This window comes from Herpailurus yagouaroundi, unplaced genomic scaffold, assembly GCF_014898765.1.
Source record: "Herpailurus yagouaroundi ecotype Mexico unplaced genomic scaffold, PumYag 77, whole genome shotgun sequence".
NCBI classification, from domain to species: Eukaryota; Metazoa; Chordata; class Mammalia; order Carnivora; family Felidae; genus Herpailurus; species Herpailurus yagouaroundi.
Genome location: NW_024412388.1, coordinates 16278936 through 16295592, shown reverse-complemented (window position 1 = coordinate 16295592; position 16657 = coordinate 16278936). Strand labels below are relative to the sequence as shown.

General features: G+C 40.9%; 1 protein-coding gene across 2 annotated transcripts in view; it reads right to left on the bottom strand.

Moving 5' to 3' along the window:
- Window positions 1–371: 371 nt before the first annotated feature.
- The window catches only part of CDC42 (cell division cycle 42), a 57839-nt gene continuing 41553 nt past the window's right edge, over window positions 372–16657 (bottom strand). Inside the window, exons 4-6 of one of the 2 annotated variants that reach the window (XM_040464291.1) lie at window positions 7400–7509; window positions 7078–7275; window positions 372–1934 (exon numbers count right to left, since the gene is read on the bottom strand). In XM_040464291.1, coding sequence (XP_040320225.1) covers window positions 1845–1934; window positions 7078–7275; window positions 7400–7509 — 398 coding nt within the window. In that variant the 3' untranslated portion in view covers window positions 372–1844. Of the gene's footprint in view, window positions 1935–2566; window positions 3430–7077; window positions 7276–7399; window positions 7510–16657 lie in introns of those variants that run through there. The other variant, XM_040464300.1, reaches the window with a different exon arrangement.

Sequence of the window (16657 nt, the reverse complement as noted above, 5' to 3'; positions counted from 1 at the left end):
GAAAAGCACTAAAACGGAAAACTTGGGAAGAAAACTGGCTGCTTCCCAATTAACCGATGGATGAGAGACAGGTGTGCTGCCATTCCCTCCCGACAACACGAGCGGTGGGCTTCCTGAGCGTCACCCTCGCTAAGGACCGCTATGCACCCACTTGGTTTTAAAGAGAAGGAGTCTGCAGGGCACCTGCCAAACTCAGGGTAGAAGGCACCGACCTGAAGGCCAGAAAGGAAATTTTAAAAAGTACATAAAAATCAATAAATAAAACTTTAAAATCTCATCCCATAATTTGTTAGAAACTGATGTTACTAAGAGTCCAGTTCCCGCTCCTAAGTATCTAAAAAGAGGCGGAGGGAAAAGAACAACCCCCAGGCTGGCTTGTGAAGGGTTTTTTGTTTGTTTAATACATCTGAAAAGAACGCATGTACAAAGAATTGAGACATGTGAAAGCATTGGTTCGACACTAATGAATCTACAAGAATTAGGATTTGGGGAAGGCGGAGAAGATTACCTAAACATTTTTAAAAATTGGGAACTGCAACCAAAATAAGCAGATAAAATCCCCATTAACACTTATGAAGAGTCTTCAAAAGACTCCATGATTTTTTTTTTTTTTTTACTAAACTAGAGAGCCTTAACTAGCTACTCTAGGGTTCCTCGTATGCGAAACAGAAATAAGGGGATTCCCCTGACTGGTCCCCACGTTGTTAAATGTCCTCCCCACCCCCACCCGCACCCCCAGCTTCTTCATGAAGCAGGTCTGTCTCCATCCTCCAACTTGAAAGAGGATGTGCATCATTCCACAGACATCTGTCTTCTAGCACCACCCCTCACACTTCCTCGATCTACCAGGTCTCCGGCTGTGTTCTAGGAACACCGTATCATACGCTATTAAGCTGGACATCTACGCTGAGCATGTAAGACAATGACTGACAGGGAAAAAAAACGCTTTTTAATTAGGTACTCAATCCATTTGGTGTATTTCAAAAGGTGCAATACTTTTCTTCATTTATCAGTGAACGAAGTTAGAAATTAACTTCAAAAAAAAAAAAATCAGCAAATGGCAAACAAATTTCCTTGAAAGTCACAGTCACATATAGAGTGCATCCTAGAAAAGAGGAGGGGCAAGACAGGTTCCACCCGCTTTCATGAGTTTCATCAAGTACTAGACCTACTCAAGGGTGGAGAGAAAGGCAACTTTCAAAAAGGAGTATGTTATTAAATGAGGCATTTACTATACTCCTTCCTAAGAGCACCAGGTGGGGGACAAGTGTTCTAAACTAGATCTAGGAAGTGGAATGTGGAGTCAATCCATCCTCCTCCCCTTAAGGGCTGTCCAATGGTTACTGAATTTAAAAAACATGACTAAATAAAAACAAACCCCACACACACTCCCCCCCCCCCAGGAGAGGAGGAGAGCGAAACCAAACAAAAACAAAAACAAAACCCCTAAATGTCCCGGATTATTCTCCAGAGTGGATGGAGCCCGGGAGCAGCTTCAACAGCCCAAATTAGTCTGTTACAGAGTCATCACAAGCATGCCTTGCTTTTAAACAAAAACAAAAACAAACAAAAAAAAAAATTTTTTTTTTTTTTTTTTGAAACGACAGAACAAAAACTAGTACTAACCGCTTTTCTGACAATACACAATTACTCAAATTAACTAGTACTGAGAGGGGGACGGGGACCATACCTACGGGCCTTGTCTCACACGAGTGCATGTGGGTAGGTGCAGGGCATTTGTCATTATTGCAAAAACGAATTTTAATTTTCAATCTTTAGTTTGATTTAACATTGCTTTTAGTACGACGCTGACACCAGCTGTGCGGAAAGGGCTCTGGAGACGTTCATAGCAGCACACACCTGCGGGTCTTCTTCGGTTCTGGAGGCTCCAGGGCAGCCAATATCGCTTCGTCAAATACATTCTTTAGGCCTTTCTGAAAAGGGGCAGAAAGAAAAAAAAGGGGCAGTCTGATTTTCAGTATACTGAAGCCAAAGATCAAATTACAAACATTCAAAGCCCTGAGAGTTGGCAAAGAACGAAACGTTAAAAACAACCCTGAATCTCCACACAACCCCCCCACTTCACCAAGTTTTGTCCAGGCAGGACACTGGAAGGATCCAGCAATTCAGGAGCAGAGGAGCAGATATTCATGAATGAGACAGTGGTCCTTTGGGAAAGCTTTCTGCAGACCAATGTATGTCACGAGAAGCAAACAAGCCACATGTGTCATTTGCTCATTCAATGTGAGCTGTGTAATGTGCCGCTACAACATTTCACATAAACACGAGTGAAGCAGCTCTGCATCCCAATGAAACAGCGGAGCATGGACCAGGACCGCGAGGGCTGGCAGTGGGCAGTGGGCAGCGGCATCCTTGTTACATGGAGGGCGCAGGCAGGGATGGAGGGAGAGCGGCTACTGCGGCTGCGTCAAAGACATTCACTCTGAACTCCCTGTATCCCACCAATCGGACAGAGCCAGGGGGCTAAGGAAGCAAAATGCGGGCACCTGATACATATGTAAAACTAGAACCAGTCGGTGCAACAGGAATAAAGCTTCATCAGGCATTTATACAAACAATTGTATATTTTTAATTTCAAAATTTGAAGGCAACCACAATTGTATGTTTCCCTCACAACAATAAAATCAGAAGCAGGAAAATATAAAGGTGGCAGCTTTACATCTCAACATTAACAAACCTTAAGTCAACTGTTAAAATGGATGCTATTCTTAAAAGATAGTGTAACAAATGTTTCATAAAGCAGTAGCAGATACATTAATACCTTTCCCACCCCAGACTGACAAATACTCCACTACAGCACAGACAGCCAAAGCGATAGCAACACAAAGTTTCACTGCACAAAGGAAAACCAGACGAGAATCCTCCCTTCCCCGTTACACTCTACTAGTAGGCCACCCTTTTTCCATAGTTTGTCATGCAAGTACAGTTACAATTGATCATAAGAGTAAAATGATGTTTGTGTTATTTTCTCCATCTAGAACTAAGAAGTGTTGAAACTCTTCTTATTTTTTCCAAGAGAACATTCTTAATGCCAGACCAAGTTCCCTTTTGCAATAGTATTCCAAACCAAAAAGCTCTAAGCATCAGGCAACTCAAGAAGCAGAAAGTTAAGCAAGTCCAACTTGACTACTAATCACAAAAAATATTCTATAAGATATTGCATTCTTGATCAAAAACTAATACAGAGGTTGCTCTCAGGTGGTGAGTACAAAGACGCAGAGGCTTTCAAACAGGATGGTTTTATTCCTTTGCTTTTAAATGCTCTTTCTACAGTAGTGGGACAGGAAGCAGCAGCAAAGAGGGGAAGGAGAAAACAGTTTAGAATATACAGCACTTCCTTTTGGGTTGAGTTTCCGGAGGCTCGAGGGCAGCTAGGATAGCCTCATCAAACACATTCTTCAGACCTCTCTACAAGACAGAGGGGAGGAGAGAGAATAGCAGCCAGGTTAGAGGATTAGAAAGACTAGCAGATACAACAGCAGTCCGGATTAAGTGGGCTGAATTCACAGAAGCGATGCGCCTTGAGAAAAATAACTGCCACGAAGCTAAACCTTAAGCCCATTAATAGGAGAGTAGGTACCTAATGGGAACTCCTTACATTTTAAAAAAGGTTAACCAAGCAAGAAAGCAATTTTTATGGAAATGTTAGATGTTGACTTCTAAAACAATCAGGCTTTGAAATCGAATCTTACAACGTGTTAATGAAACCGCCAGGAGAGAAAAACGCATATGTAAACAAAAGACGGGGCGCACTGGATAAGTAAGCCTTGTAGAATTCCCCAGTATTTCCAATGAGAAGAAGGACACACACATTCTGGAACCAAATCTAATACGGTTTCAGGCTTCTGTGAATTCAGCCCCTGAATAACTGAAGGACACGAACGGCAGACGCACAGGCATGCTACATGTTTCTAGATTCAATGACTTATCTGGATGGGATTAATCAGGATTTCAGAGTAAATCGGTTTCCCAGAACAGTAAGGTTCAGGCATTCAGAAAGAGCGTATTTAATTGTTCAACAGGACCAACTGGGAGAAATTTAAAGAACAGACTCTAGAAACAGCATACACCTCAGTTATTCAGTAATGTTATTAGAGCAAGTAACCACCACCCAAGTCATAGGAAAACAAAGAACGGGGTCTAGAATGAGTTTCAGCAAGCAGTCCAATGCTTTAAGATGTCTGCATGGGTATCAGAGCATAAAGCATGGAGTGAAAACAAAGAACACTCTCAGATATACAGGGATTAAGACGCAGAAATACACTTACACCTCAGGCAGAACTCCAACGTGACAGTGTGACTCAGCAGCAATGGTTGGTACCTTGGGCCCAGGTCTAGACTCACCTAAACTCACCTAAATCTGAAGCCACAGGTTTACCACCCAAAGAGGTTTCACGTGTTCTTTAAGTCGGTTCGATCCCAAATAAAAATTTCTCCAAACCCCGGAACACAGCTCCAATAACGAGTGCCAGCCCCAGCCTACCCCAGGTATTTCCACCCCACCCTAGGCATCCCAGAGGACTGGCACCCACACACTCCATGAGGTACAAAAAAAGAATGAGAACATGAAGTACTTAAAAAGAAGCAAAGAGGTTTAAAAGTGTTCTTCCAGGTCTTTGACAAAGTAGGCACAGTCAACAAAAGTAAAGTTCCTATGAAATTCTTTCTACATGTCTCAGAGCAAACTCTGACGGTCACATACAAAAGGAAACAGGGAGGGTAGAAAGGGCAATGCATTTTATAAGGGAGAAAAGAGGAGGACATCCATGAGAAACTAGGGCACCCCTTCCCAAAAAGCAAATCCTTTCTTGCTTATTGACAACATCAACTAACCCCCTACAAAACAAAACTAATTTTTGCTCTACCCACTATCTGATTACATGAAGCGGTCAGTCTTAGAGGAACCAACAAATAGAATCTGGAGTCCTGAGCTCTTATCTCCCAAACACAACCAGACACCCCATTTTCTATCTTCTCTTTTGACTTCTCCAATCTTCAAAATCTGGTAAGAAAAATGGAGTTGCTAAGGCCTTTTCAAATTCCTACTGTCTGCAGACTTATTATATAAACTTGTTCATAGTGTAAAAAATCTTAGATGCAAGCATCCAATTCTTTAAAATAAACTTCACCAGTGACCTAGAGTGGAGTCCACATGGTCTATTTACCTCCATTTCTCCCCAAAAGCAACCCATATTTAGAGAACAGGGGTATGCAAATGATGCATATAGAGTTAGTTATAACCTGACACACATGTTCCACATAGATCCTTGCCCAACACACACACACACACACACACACACACACACACACACACACACACTTTTCTGATGGTATCAAAACACAGAAGCATCAGGCTTTTTTTGTTTTTTAAATTTCAGTCGGTGCTACATGTGTGAGGGAAGGTAAAATCTTCTGACTTTAAAAGAACTGAACCGCCAACAAAAACTGGGTTTGGGAGAATGATTTTTGACCTTGAAACTATCCTGTGGAACATCCAGCTAAGCGTAACAATTTTATCTTTAAATATCCAAACTAGCACTGAATTGGAGATTATTAAATTATGTCCAGGCCATCCATACTAAATGCCTAAGTACATGCATAATAAGCAATTCTATAGGTCATTTGCCTCAGTTACAGAGTGCTTTTTTAAAAACTTGACAGAAAGTGCAATCACCTACAAATGTAAGCATGATAAACGTAACTGGACTTAACGTAATTACAATAAACCTCTTCAGCCCTGCCCTATTTTATTTTTTTATTTTTTTTATTTATTTATTTTTTTCAACGTTTATTTATTTTTGGGACAGAGAGAGACACAGCATGAACGGGGGAGGGGCAGAGAGAGAGGGAGACACAGAATTGGAAACAGGCTCCAGGCTCCGAGCCATCAGCCCAGAGCCCGACGCGGGGCTCGAACTCACGGACCGCGAGATCGTGACCTGGCCGAAGTTGGACGCTTAACCGACTGCGCCACCCAGGCGCCCCAGCCCTGCCCTATTTTAATGAGACACATCTGCCCCCTGTTCCGATGTCAAAGCACCAGCACCACCAGAATTTAAGAGTTCTGTGCTATCTCCGGAACCTCTCCCTCTGCCTCCAGAACAGTACTCAGAAGGGACGGCTGGTCAGGCACACCTCGAAGGTGGAGAAGGCGAAAGCGCACAGGCCAGTTGCAACTCTCACTCTAAATATTCTAGCACCACTCCCCACCCTCAGAATCTGATGCATCCCATCAAACTAGGAGAGTAGCTCCGGTTAAATTATTCAGACAGGGACAGCAGAGGGACCAAGAGGACCACATGAGGAAGGAATGTCTCTAAAAATCTAAGAACAACTAGGGCGCCTGGGTGGCTCAGTTGGTTAAGTGTTTGGCTCTTGGTCTCGACTCAGGTCACGATCTCACGGTTCGCAGGATGGAGCCCCTCATCAGGCTCTGTGCTTGCGGCACAGAGCCTGCTAGGAATTCTCTCTCTCTCTCCTTCTCTCTCTGCCTCTTCCCCACTTGTTCTTTCTCTCTCTCTCAAAATCAATAAATAAACTAAAAAAAGGCACAGACTCCCTACAACACATGCTTGAAAAATAGCCAAGGCAGCTTTCTCTGACATGAAAGTCTCAATTATTATGATTAATTCCCTATGTCAGTTGAATTACCCCAGAAACTGTAGCGTCAATGGTCAGAATTGATGAGAAAAGATCAAATACATTTAGATAAAAATTTAAGTGTCTGGGGGGAAAAATCATTCATATCCTCTCTTGTAAGCCTGTGCTAACCTGAAACTTTCCCATAAAATTGTTTTTTTTAACACAATCCCTGACCACTACAAATGATTCAGTACAGTATGGAAGCTCACCAACACAAGAGTTTCACTGAGAGATTAACACTTCTCTCCATAAACACAGAACCTCTAGCAAAAGAACATGCACTGGGAAGCTGGTCCTAATGGGACCTGGGCAGCTTTCGTAAGCACCACAGACCACTGTTAAAAATAACCCCCAAATCCTAATGCTCAGAAACGACCCAACTGTACACAAACATGGGGATGGCACAGTCCTCACCTGTGTGAGTGCAGAACACTCCACATACTTGACCGCCTTCAGGTCACGGGCCAGCTTTTCAGCAGTCTCTGGAGTGATAGGCTTCTGTTTGTTCTTGGCAAGTTTCTCAATCGTAGAGGGGTCATCTCGGAGATCAATTTGGGTCCCAACAAGCAAGAAAGGAGTCTTTGGACAGTGGTGAGTTATCTCAGGCACCCACTAGAGGAAAGGTATTTTAAAAAATACACCTGCATTAATCCACAAGCCTGTAAAGCTATTCAGGACAACTCAACAGAAGCTCTGTGACCACCTTTTTCAGGGCAAGAAAATCTGACCAACTCACCTTCTCCTTCACATTTTCAAATGAGGATGGAGAGACCACTGAAAAACAGACTAGAAATACATCTGTTTGTGGATAACTCAGCGGTCGTAATCTGTCATAATCCTCTTGCCCTGGGTGGGGGAAATTGGAGAAGTCAGCAACTGAATCTTGGTGTCCTCATAATTTCAAAATCACAAGTCGGTCAAAAGATTAAGCATGTGGCTAACAGTACACTGACCATTACTGAGAAAGCAACTTACTGATCTAATAAAATGTATGGTTTTTGTAAAATAATATTTGGTGAACATTCTTACTCAGCTAATTCTATTTAATATTTCAAGCCCTGAGAACAACAATGAATTCATTATACATTAGGTGTGTTTATTACCAATCTGTAGTTTTCAGTCTATGAGTCCATTAGCAACCCAACAACGATGTAATAAAAAAATAAAAAAAAAAACTGTTGCTACAGGAATGGTTAAAATCAATCCTACTCAAATCTGGTTAAGAAATAATCACATTGAGGGGCGCCTGGGTGGCTCAGTCGGTTAAGCGTCCAACTCTTGGTTTCAGCTCTGGGCATGATCTCATGTTTTGTGGGTTCAAGCCCTGTGTCAGGCTCCGTGCTGACAGTGCAGAGCCTACTTGGGATTCTCTCTCTCCCTCTCTCTCTCTCTCTCTCTCGAAATGAATAAACTTAAAAAAAAAGAAAAAGAATCACAGTGAAACCATCAAAGGAAACAAAAATCTCAGTGAAACCCAGAAGACAAAATTCACTGTCAATCATGATTACCAAAGCACGCTCACAGGCTTAGTTAACGTGTAAGACCATCATGTGAAACTGAGAACACCCAGAAAAGTAACTCAGCAAGAATCAGTGAAGGCAAAATCTACATGAGAAAAATCCAGTTGAAAAGAGAGTATTTTTATGGTCTTAATCACTGCTGATAAACTGCAAGGGGAAAAAGAGAACTATCTTGTGAAGAAACTGGACATCACCTTGACTGAGTCATTAAAATTACCAACACCAATGAGTAGCAGATGAACACTATGTGCCCCTAGATGTAGATCCTGAGAAAGACACATCACGAATGGACTATTCCAACCAAAACTGCATAATCTGAACCTAATCATGAGGAAACACAGACCAAACTCAAAAGTGAGGAACATTTTATAAGGGGAGGAGAGAGAGGGATGGGCCTGTATTCTATAAAAATAATGCCATTAAAGACCAAAAAGGCTGAAGAACTGATCCAAATTAAGAAACGAAAAAGACATGACAACTAAATGCAATACATGATCCATTACTGAAAGCAAAAAACACTGGACTCAGCTCAACTAACAAAGTTGGAATACAGATAGATGTTGGATTCAAGTACTGTATCAATGTTAAATTTCCAGGAGCTATTTACTATTATACAAGAATATCTCCGTTCTTAGGAAGTACATACTTATTCAAGACTAAATGGCTATGTGTATGCAACTTACTCTCAAAAAATTCAGGGAAAAACAATTCATGTGCATACTACATTGAAAGAGAATAATAAAGCAAATAGGGCAAAAAGCTAATTGTAAATCTGGTTAAAGGAGGCTCCTGGTACTATTTATACAACTGTTCTGCAGGCTTAAAAATTATTTCTAGATAAAAAGTTTTTAAAAACACCTATACACATTTCCAAAACTGAAGGGAGGGGAGGAGTTGCCAGACTGGGTTTAATATTCCAATTTCTAAAATGAGCTACAGCAGGGGCATCTGGGTGGCTCAGTGGGTTAAGCGTCCCACTTCGGCTCAGGTCATGATCTCACAGTTCGTGAGTTTGAGCCCCGCATCAGGCTCTGTACTGACAGCTTGGAGCCTGGAGCCTGCTTCGCATTCTGTGTCTGTCTCTCTCTCTCTCTCTCTCTGCTCCTTCCCTGTTCACATGCTGTCTTGCTGTCTCTCTCTCTGTCTCTCAAAAATAAATAAGTAAATAAATAAATTTTAAAATGAGCTATAGCAATCCTGTGTTGTTGTTGTTTTAATTTTTTTTTAACGTTTATTTATTTTTGAGAGAGAGACAGAGAATGAGTGCATGAGCAGGGGAGGGGCAGAGAGAGAGGGAGACACAGAATCCGAAGCAGGCTCCAGGCTCTGAACTGCCAGCACAGGGGCACACGGGGCTCGAACCCTCAAGCCATGAGGTCATGACCTAAGCTGAAATCAAAACACTTAACCGACTGGGCCACCCAGGTGCCCCAGCAATCCTGTGTATTAAAAGAACATTTAAGTACTTAGTGGCCAATGAACTTAAAAATGGTTAAAACAATAAATTCTATATTATGGATATTTTACCACAATAAAAACATTTTTAAGGGGAGGGAGGGGGGAAGGAAGTTAAATATTCTCTATGCCAGTAAAAACTGTTTTTTTTTTTGCCAGCATTAAGAGAGAAGACAAGAATTTAGGGTAGCTAAAACATAATAATTAAAGATATTACTGCTATTGCCACTTGAGAAAGCAATACACTGTGAGTAGACAATAAAGGTATCTTCAGGACAATACAGAGATTAAATGAAGCTTAAGCAAAAAGGGAAAAGGGAGGAGGTTACAAATAAATAAAATCACCATTAGCATGTCTAATATTTACTGAATACTGACTAACAATTTGCTAGGGTCAGAAGCAAAGGCTTTAAAGGTATGCACTTAGAAGTGTAATTTTCACTTCTTAAATTACAATGTATGATATAAAATTACAGACATGGAAACGCTTTAAAAAGAAAAGAATGGGCTTAAAACAAAATCAGCAAACTCCTTAATTCTATCTAAACTGCCTGAGCTTTAACACTGGCTGGAGCTTTGACACATCGCATATCAAAACTCCAATAAAACAACAAAACAAAAAATAAATTTAAAAAATAAGACAAAACAATTAGCCAAGTCTTGTTTAAAAAAAAAAAAAAAAGTACAGGGGCGCCTGGGTGGCTCGGTCAGTTAAGCATTCAACTTCAGCTCAGGTCATGATCTCACGGTCCGTGAGTTCGAGCCCCGCGTCGCGCTCTGTGCTGACAGCTCGGAGCCTGGAGCCTGTTTCCGATTCTGTGTCTCCCTCGCTCTCTGCCCCTCCCCCGCTCATGCTCTGTCTCTCTCTGTGTCAAAAATAAACATTAAAAAATAAATAAACAAAAAAATACAGCTATTCATACACCTTTCCTTAGCTCTATTCCCTATTCAAATGGAATGAATATATTTCAAAAAAATTAAGTCTAGCAAAGACTAAAAACGGCTTCGTTTTTAGTCATGCAGCCACTGCAATCAATCCGTGTAAGTTTGGATTAAAAAAAAAAAAAAAAGGTGCGCCTGGGTGGCTCAGTTAAGCATCTGACTCTTGATTTCACCTCAGGTCATGATCTCAGTTTGTGACATCAAGCCCCACATGTGGCTCTGCGCCGACAGTGGGGAGCCCATTTGGAATTCTCTCTCTCCCTCTCTCTCCGCCCCTCCCCTGCTCATGCACACTCTCTCTCTCAAAATAAATAAACATTAAAAAATATATAGATCCAACTCTATATTCCTGAGCACCAATAAGAGCATCTACATGAATTTCCAATGTGCTACACTACATGTGTTATGTGTAACCAACCTTCTGCGCAGATGGATTGTAACAAATATACCCATTCTTTTTGAATACTGGGTCCAAAGCAGTGTTGGTCAGTCCGTTTATTTGTGGTATGCCTTCAAAGCTACATATCTTTCTTTTCCCTTCCCCAAGAGCAAAAAAAAAAAAAAAAAAATCAGAAATGAAACTGTCCAATAAACAAAAAGTAGGCTACCTTACCTCTATTTCTCCCACAAGTGCTACAATTAAGGAAACACAATGAATAGGATCCCTTAAGATGAGCAAGATCTTTCACTATCCAAGCATCATTTATCCAGCTAAAATGTATCCTGTATCCTCTCAGTATGTCACAAATAACTATAACGCACTCCACAGAGACAAAGTTATCATTCAGCATCCTTTAAGATACACAACATGATCAAGAAAATTTCACTCTTGGGGTGTGCCTGGGGTGGCTCAGTCAGTTGAGCATCCAACTCTGGCTCAGGTCATGAACTTGCAGTTTGTGAGTTCAAGTCCTGCATCGGACTCTGTGCTGACAGCTCAGAGCCCGGAGCCTACTTCGGATTCTGTGTCTCTCTCTCCCTCTGTTCCCCTCTCTCTCCCTCTCTCTCTCTCTCTCTCTCTCTCTCTCAAAAATAAAGATCAAAAAAAACATTTTTTAAAGAAAATTTCACTCTATGTGTAAGTCAGGTTCTGACTACAAGTCTTAAATTATACCTACTCTAACACCACACCAGCTCACTGCTTAATTTCCAACACTTGCCAAAAAGCAGGGATACATCTCACACGGATTGCTGATCTTTCTCTTGCTTAGAATCTCCTATTAAAATTTTAAATTCAAGAGAAATTAACTCGGTTTGCACTGAAGATTCTGACCTATATGAAAGTCTGAAAGAATCTCATGGTATGAAAAATAAGAATTTACTGCCAAAAGCAACATTTTTAGAGAGCTCCAGCAGGACACTATAAACACAAGAAAGCAAATTAAACATTTCACAGTATTCACCACTACAGATTCAAACCTCAACATTTTTTTCTCCAACTGATTATTCAAAATTTAATGACATTTAATGATCCTGCCTCATCTGTGACATGGGGCCCATTCCTAAATAATTTTAGAACATCTGCTGGAAAAAAAAAAAAAATCTGAAAATAAATGGGGACACCCTGGAACCTGAGATTCCTACCATTTTATGTATATCATCTCCAAAAATCTAGACTATTGCATATTAATGCAAAATTTACTAAAAACTCAAATTTTAGTCAAAACGGCCCTCCAAAGATTCCGTAATGGCACTAAACTAGAGACCGAGAAGTCTATACAAAACTCTGTGGAGAGCACAGTCTTCCTGCTGATGTAATTAATCAGTAAGTGCAGAAAGCTTTCAGATATTAGAAAATGCCTCAATGAAAGAAAGGAGTTTGTTTATATATTTTTTTAAGTTTATTTATTTATTTTGAGAGAGAACGCATGCACACAGGAGAGAGGCAGAGAGAGAGGGAGACAGAATCCCAAGCAGGCTCCACCACTGTGAGCGCAGAGCCTGATTCAACGCTCAAACTCATGAACTGTGAGATCATGACCTGAGCCGAAATCAAAAGTCAGACACTTAACCGACTGAGCCACCCAGGCGACCTAGAAAGGAGTTTATTTAAAAACAACACAAAACAAAACAAAACAAAAACACAGAATCAGCTAAACCAGATCAAACTACTCTGACTTGTTCTGAGTATTATTCATCTGCTAAACAAAGAGAAAAATATTAGCTCTGCGCCAAAAACATCCAAATCACTATTCTGATTTTTTTAATATACAAAGTGTATGAACCATAAATATACAGCTCCTGAGTTTACATGTATATGTATACACTTTTTAAGTATTTTTTTAATGTTCATTTATTGAGAGGGGGAGAGAGAGAGAGAGAGTGCGCGCCGCACGAGCAGGGGAGGGGCAGAGAGAGAGAAAGAGACACAGCATCCAAAGCAGGCTCCAGGCTCTGGGCTGTCAGCACAGAACCCAACGCGGGGCTCGAACTCACGAACCGTGAGATCACGGCCTGAGCTGAAGTCGGACGCTTAACCACCTGAGCCACCCAGGTGCCCCTACACTTTTTAAAATTGATTATTTATCATTCAGTCTCACAGAACCTCTAAGAGGAAACTAATTTAAACATTTTACATTTCAAGGTAATTAAGATCCAGTCAAGAAACTTGCCAGCTGTCTAGCTAACTGCTCTATCTAGCATCAAAGCCCAAGCTTTCTCTTTTTCATGGTAATGCCTGAAATGACTAATAGAATTACAATGATTAACGTTCAAAAGTGAAGAGATCTTCTTGAAAACTGAACCTAAGAAAACAATTATAAACATTGTATATAAAAATAAAATAAATGGGGATGTGGAAAAACAATGTAAAATGTAATGTAAAGATAAACAAATCAAACTGACAAAGGAATTCCAGATAACATAAGCACACTAAAGAGGGGCAGGGTACAAATCCAAGTAGCTTCTGAACAGAAAACTTTGTCTGCTATCAGAATAAGAAAAAAAGAACTGCAAGCAAATCCTGAACACTTGTTTTCCACAGTGGTGTGGTATATAGCAAGTCTGAAACAATTTTACGTGTAGTTTAGGACTGAAGATGAGAAAATATACTGAAACCCTTTCTAGGAACCAAGCTTCGGACTACAGAAGGAAAGGAGAGGAAAACAGGAAACTGGTGAAGGCCAAGAGGACTCCTAGAGTCGGTCTGAACTGAGGGTGTCACCAAAAACTCATCATCCAGCTGCAATACGCTGCTGTTCTCCCCCAGCGGACGACCGACTCTCAGGACCAGATTCTGCACCGCGTCACGTCTGCGTGCGCCGCCTCCCCTCTGGCCAGACCGCCACAGCAAGGAACACACTTATGGTCCCACTTTGCAACCACCGTAGGAAAAACCAGCTCTGGCAAGAATTGTCAATGATTATTAAATCTAGAGAGAGGCTCTTTAATAAGACCAGAATATTCACATGGTTTTCAAGTGTCTTCTCACCAATTACCAACTACAAAAAGAAAAATTCTAAACATATGGTAGAAAAACTGGACACCTTGACCAAATGATCAAAATTACTTTTCACAAAAAAGTAATACTTTAGGACAGACACAACATTACTCATTTGGTATTCCAACCAAAAATGCATATTCTGAATCCACTCGTAAGGAAATGGGCAAACTCAAACTGAGAAACATTATATAAAAGAACCGGCCTGTTTCCTTAAAAAATGCTGATGGCGTGAAGGGCTAAAGTTCCACACTAAAGGGTACTAAAGAAAGTAACCACTACATGCAATATATGATGCTAGATCAGAACGTGCTATAAGGCCATTATTAGGCATTGACTGTTTATTAAAATTTTAAATGTTATATAGAATGTTACATTTCCTGAATTTGGTAAGTATACCATAAGAGAATATCCTTGCTCTTAAGAAATACGTACACTGAAGCATTGAAAAGCAAAAGGGCATGATGTATGCCACCTACTCTCAAATGGCTTAGAAATAAAAACAAGGGGCGCCTGGGTGGCTCAGCCGGTTAAACATCCGACTTCACTCGGTCATGATCTCATGGTTCATGAGTTTGAGTCCCATGTCAGGTTCTGTGCTGAAAGCTCAGAACCCGGAGCCTGCTTCAGATTCTGTGTATCCCTTTCTCTCTGCTCCTCTCCCGCTCATGCTCTATCTCTCTCAAAAATAAATAAACATAAAAAAAAAAAAAAAGAAAGAAAGAAAAACATTATTCATAGAGGGAGAGAAAGTCACAAATCATTAAGAACTGCTGAAACTGGTAAAGGTGTTTTTGCTACTAGCAACTTTTCTGTAAGTCTAAAATTGAATTAGGAAAAAAGTGACAAAGAAGAATGGGTGTCAAAATACAAAAATGTTTGACCAGGAAAAGGCCTTAATATAAAATACTGCAAATGGATCGCAAACATAACAGAGAAACTAAACTGTGCTGTGATCTGCCACACAACAGACTACTGTGTCACCGTGAGGACTATGACATACAAGTATAACATTGAGAGATGTCACCATATTGTTGTAAGAGAAAAAGGAAGGTACAGAGAGGGAGAAAAAAAATAATAGTATCCCTTTTCCTTATGTATAAATACAATGACTATGTAGGAAGAGCTCTGCTTAGGACATACACTAAGATGTGACTGTCTCTGAATACAGATGCTTTTTCATTTTCTCCTTTTGTTTGTCTCTATTTTTATTATTTTTACCTATAATAAGTAAAGCCTGCATCTTTGTAATAAAGAGTAAAATGTTAAATGCTGACACAGAAAGGAAATGACAGTGGGGTGAGGATTATTCAACATGGGAAGGAGCATATGATATAAACACGTTAAGTAAAAAAAAGCTAAATATAGAACAAAATACACAACAGTACAACATGTGAAGAAAAAACAGGAGAAAACAACTGTGAGGGGAACTCATAAACAAGAATTTAGTGTTGTAACCACAGAGACAGAAATAAAAGCTGTGAGACAGAGAGAGAGAGAGCTCTGTCTCTTATCTTTTTTTTTTTTAAAGTAAGGCTCTACCCCAACCTGAGGCTTGAACTCACGACCCCGAGATCAAGTCACATGCTCCACCAACTAAGCTAGCCAGGCGTCCCCCTATCTCTAACCTCAGATGGTATTAAATATATCTGTAAGAGGTGCACCCCAGTACCTCCCAAGCCCCTTATACATCACCCATTAGCTTTGTTTACAGACTCTGTATGAGAACTACAGTTCTCCTTTGTCACTTTTTGTTTCACACTTAGAGAATTGTAGCCAGAGGTGAGATAGGAATGCTATTAAAAAAACTGAGAACAGGGGCGCCTGGGTGGCTCAGTCGGTTAAGTGGCCGACTTCGGCTCAGGTCATGATCTCGCGGTCCGTGAGTTCGAGCCCCATGTCGGGCTCTGTGCTGACAGCTCAGAGCCTGGAGCCTGTTTCATATTCTGTGTCTCCCTCTCTCTGACCCTCCCCTGTTCATGCTCTGTCTCTCTCTGTCTCAAAAAAATAAATAAACATTAAAAAAAAAATTTTTTTTTAATTGAGAACAAAATGACCAAAAGTCAGCAGATTAAATTTAATCGAACAGTTAAAGGAAGTCAAAGGCGGGGCGCCTGGGTGGCGCAGTCGGTTAAGCGTCCGACTTCAGCCAGGTCACGATCTCGCGGTCCGGGAGTTCGAGCCCCGCGTCAGGCTCTGGGCTGATGGCTCGGAGCCTGGAGCCTGTTTCCGATTCTGTGTCTCCCTCTCTCTCTGCCCCTCCCCCGTTCATGCTCTGTCTCTCTCTGTCCCAGAAATGAATAAACGTTGAAAAAAAAAAATTTATAAAAAAAAAGGAAGTCAAAGGGCATCTCATGGTGATCAAAACTTTAGAAGAAAGAAAACTAAGCTAATGGCATGACTAGAATCAGGAACAGGGACTCTAAGATTAAGGCCTCTGCAGAAGAATAGCAAGTCTCCTCTTAAGTGTGTCAAAGACAGAGAGACTCATTGTGGATGCCTACAACAACCCCAGGTCTCCAATGTCTGTCCAAACACACACACACACACACACACACACACACACACACACACACACACACACACACTCTCTCTCTCTCTCTCTCTCTCTCTCTCTCTCTCTCTCTCTCTCTCTCTC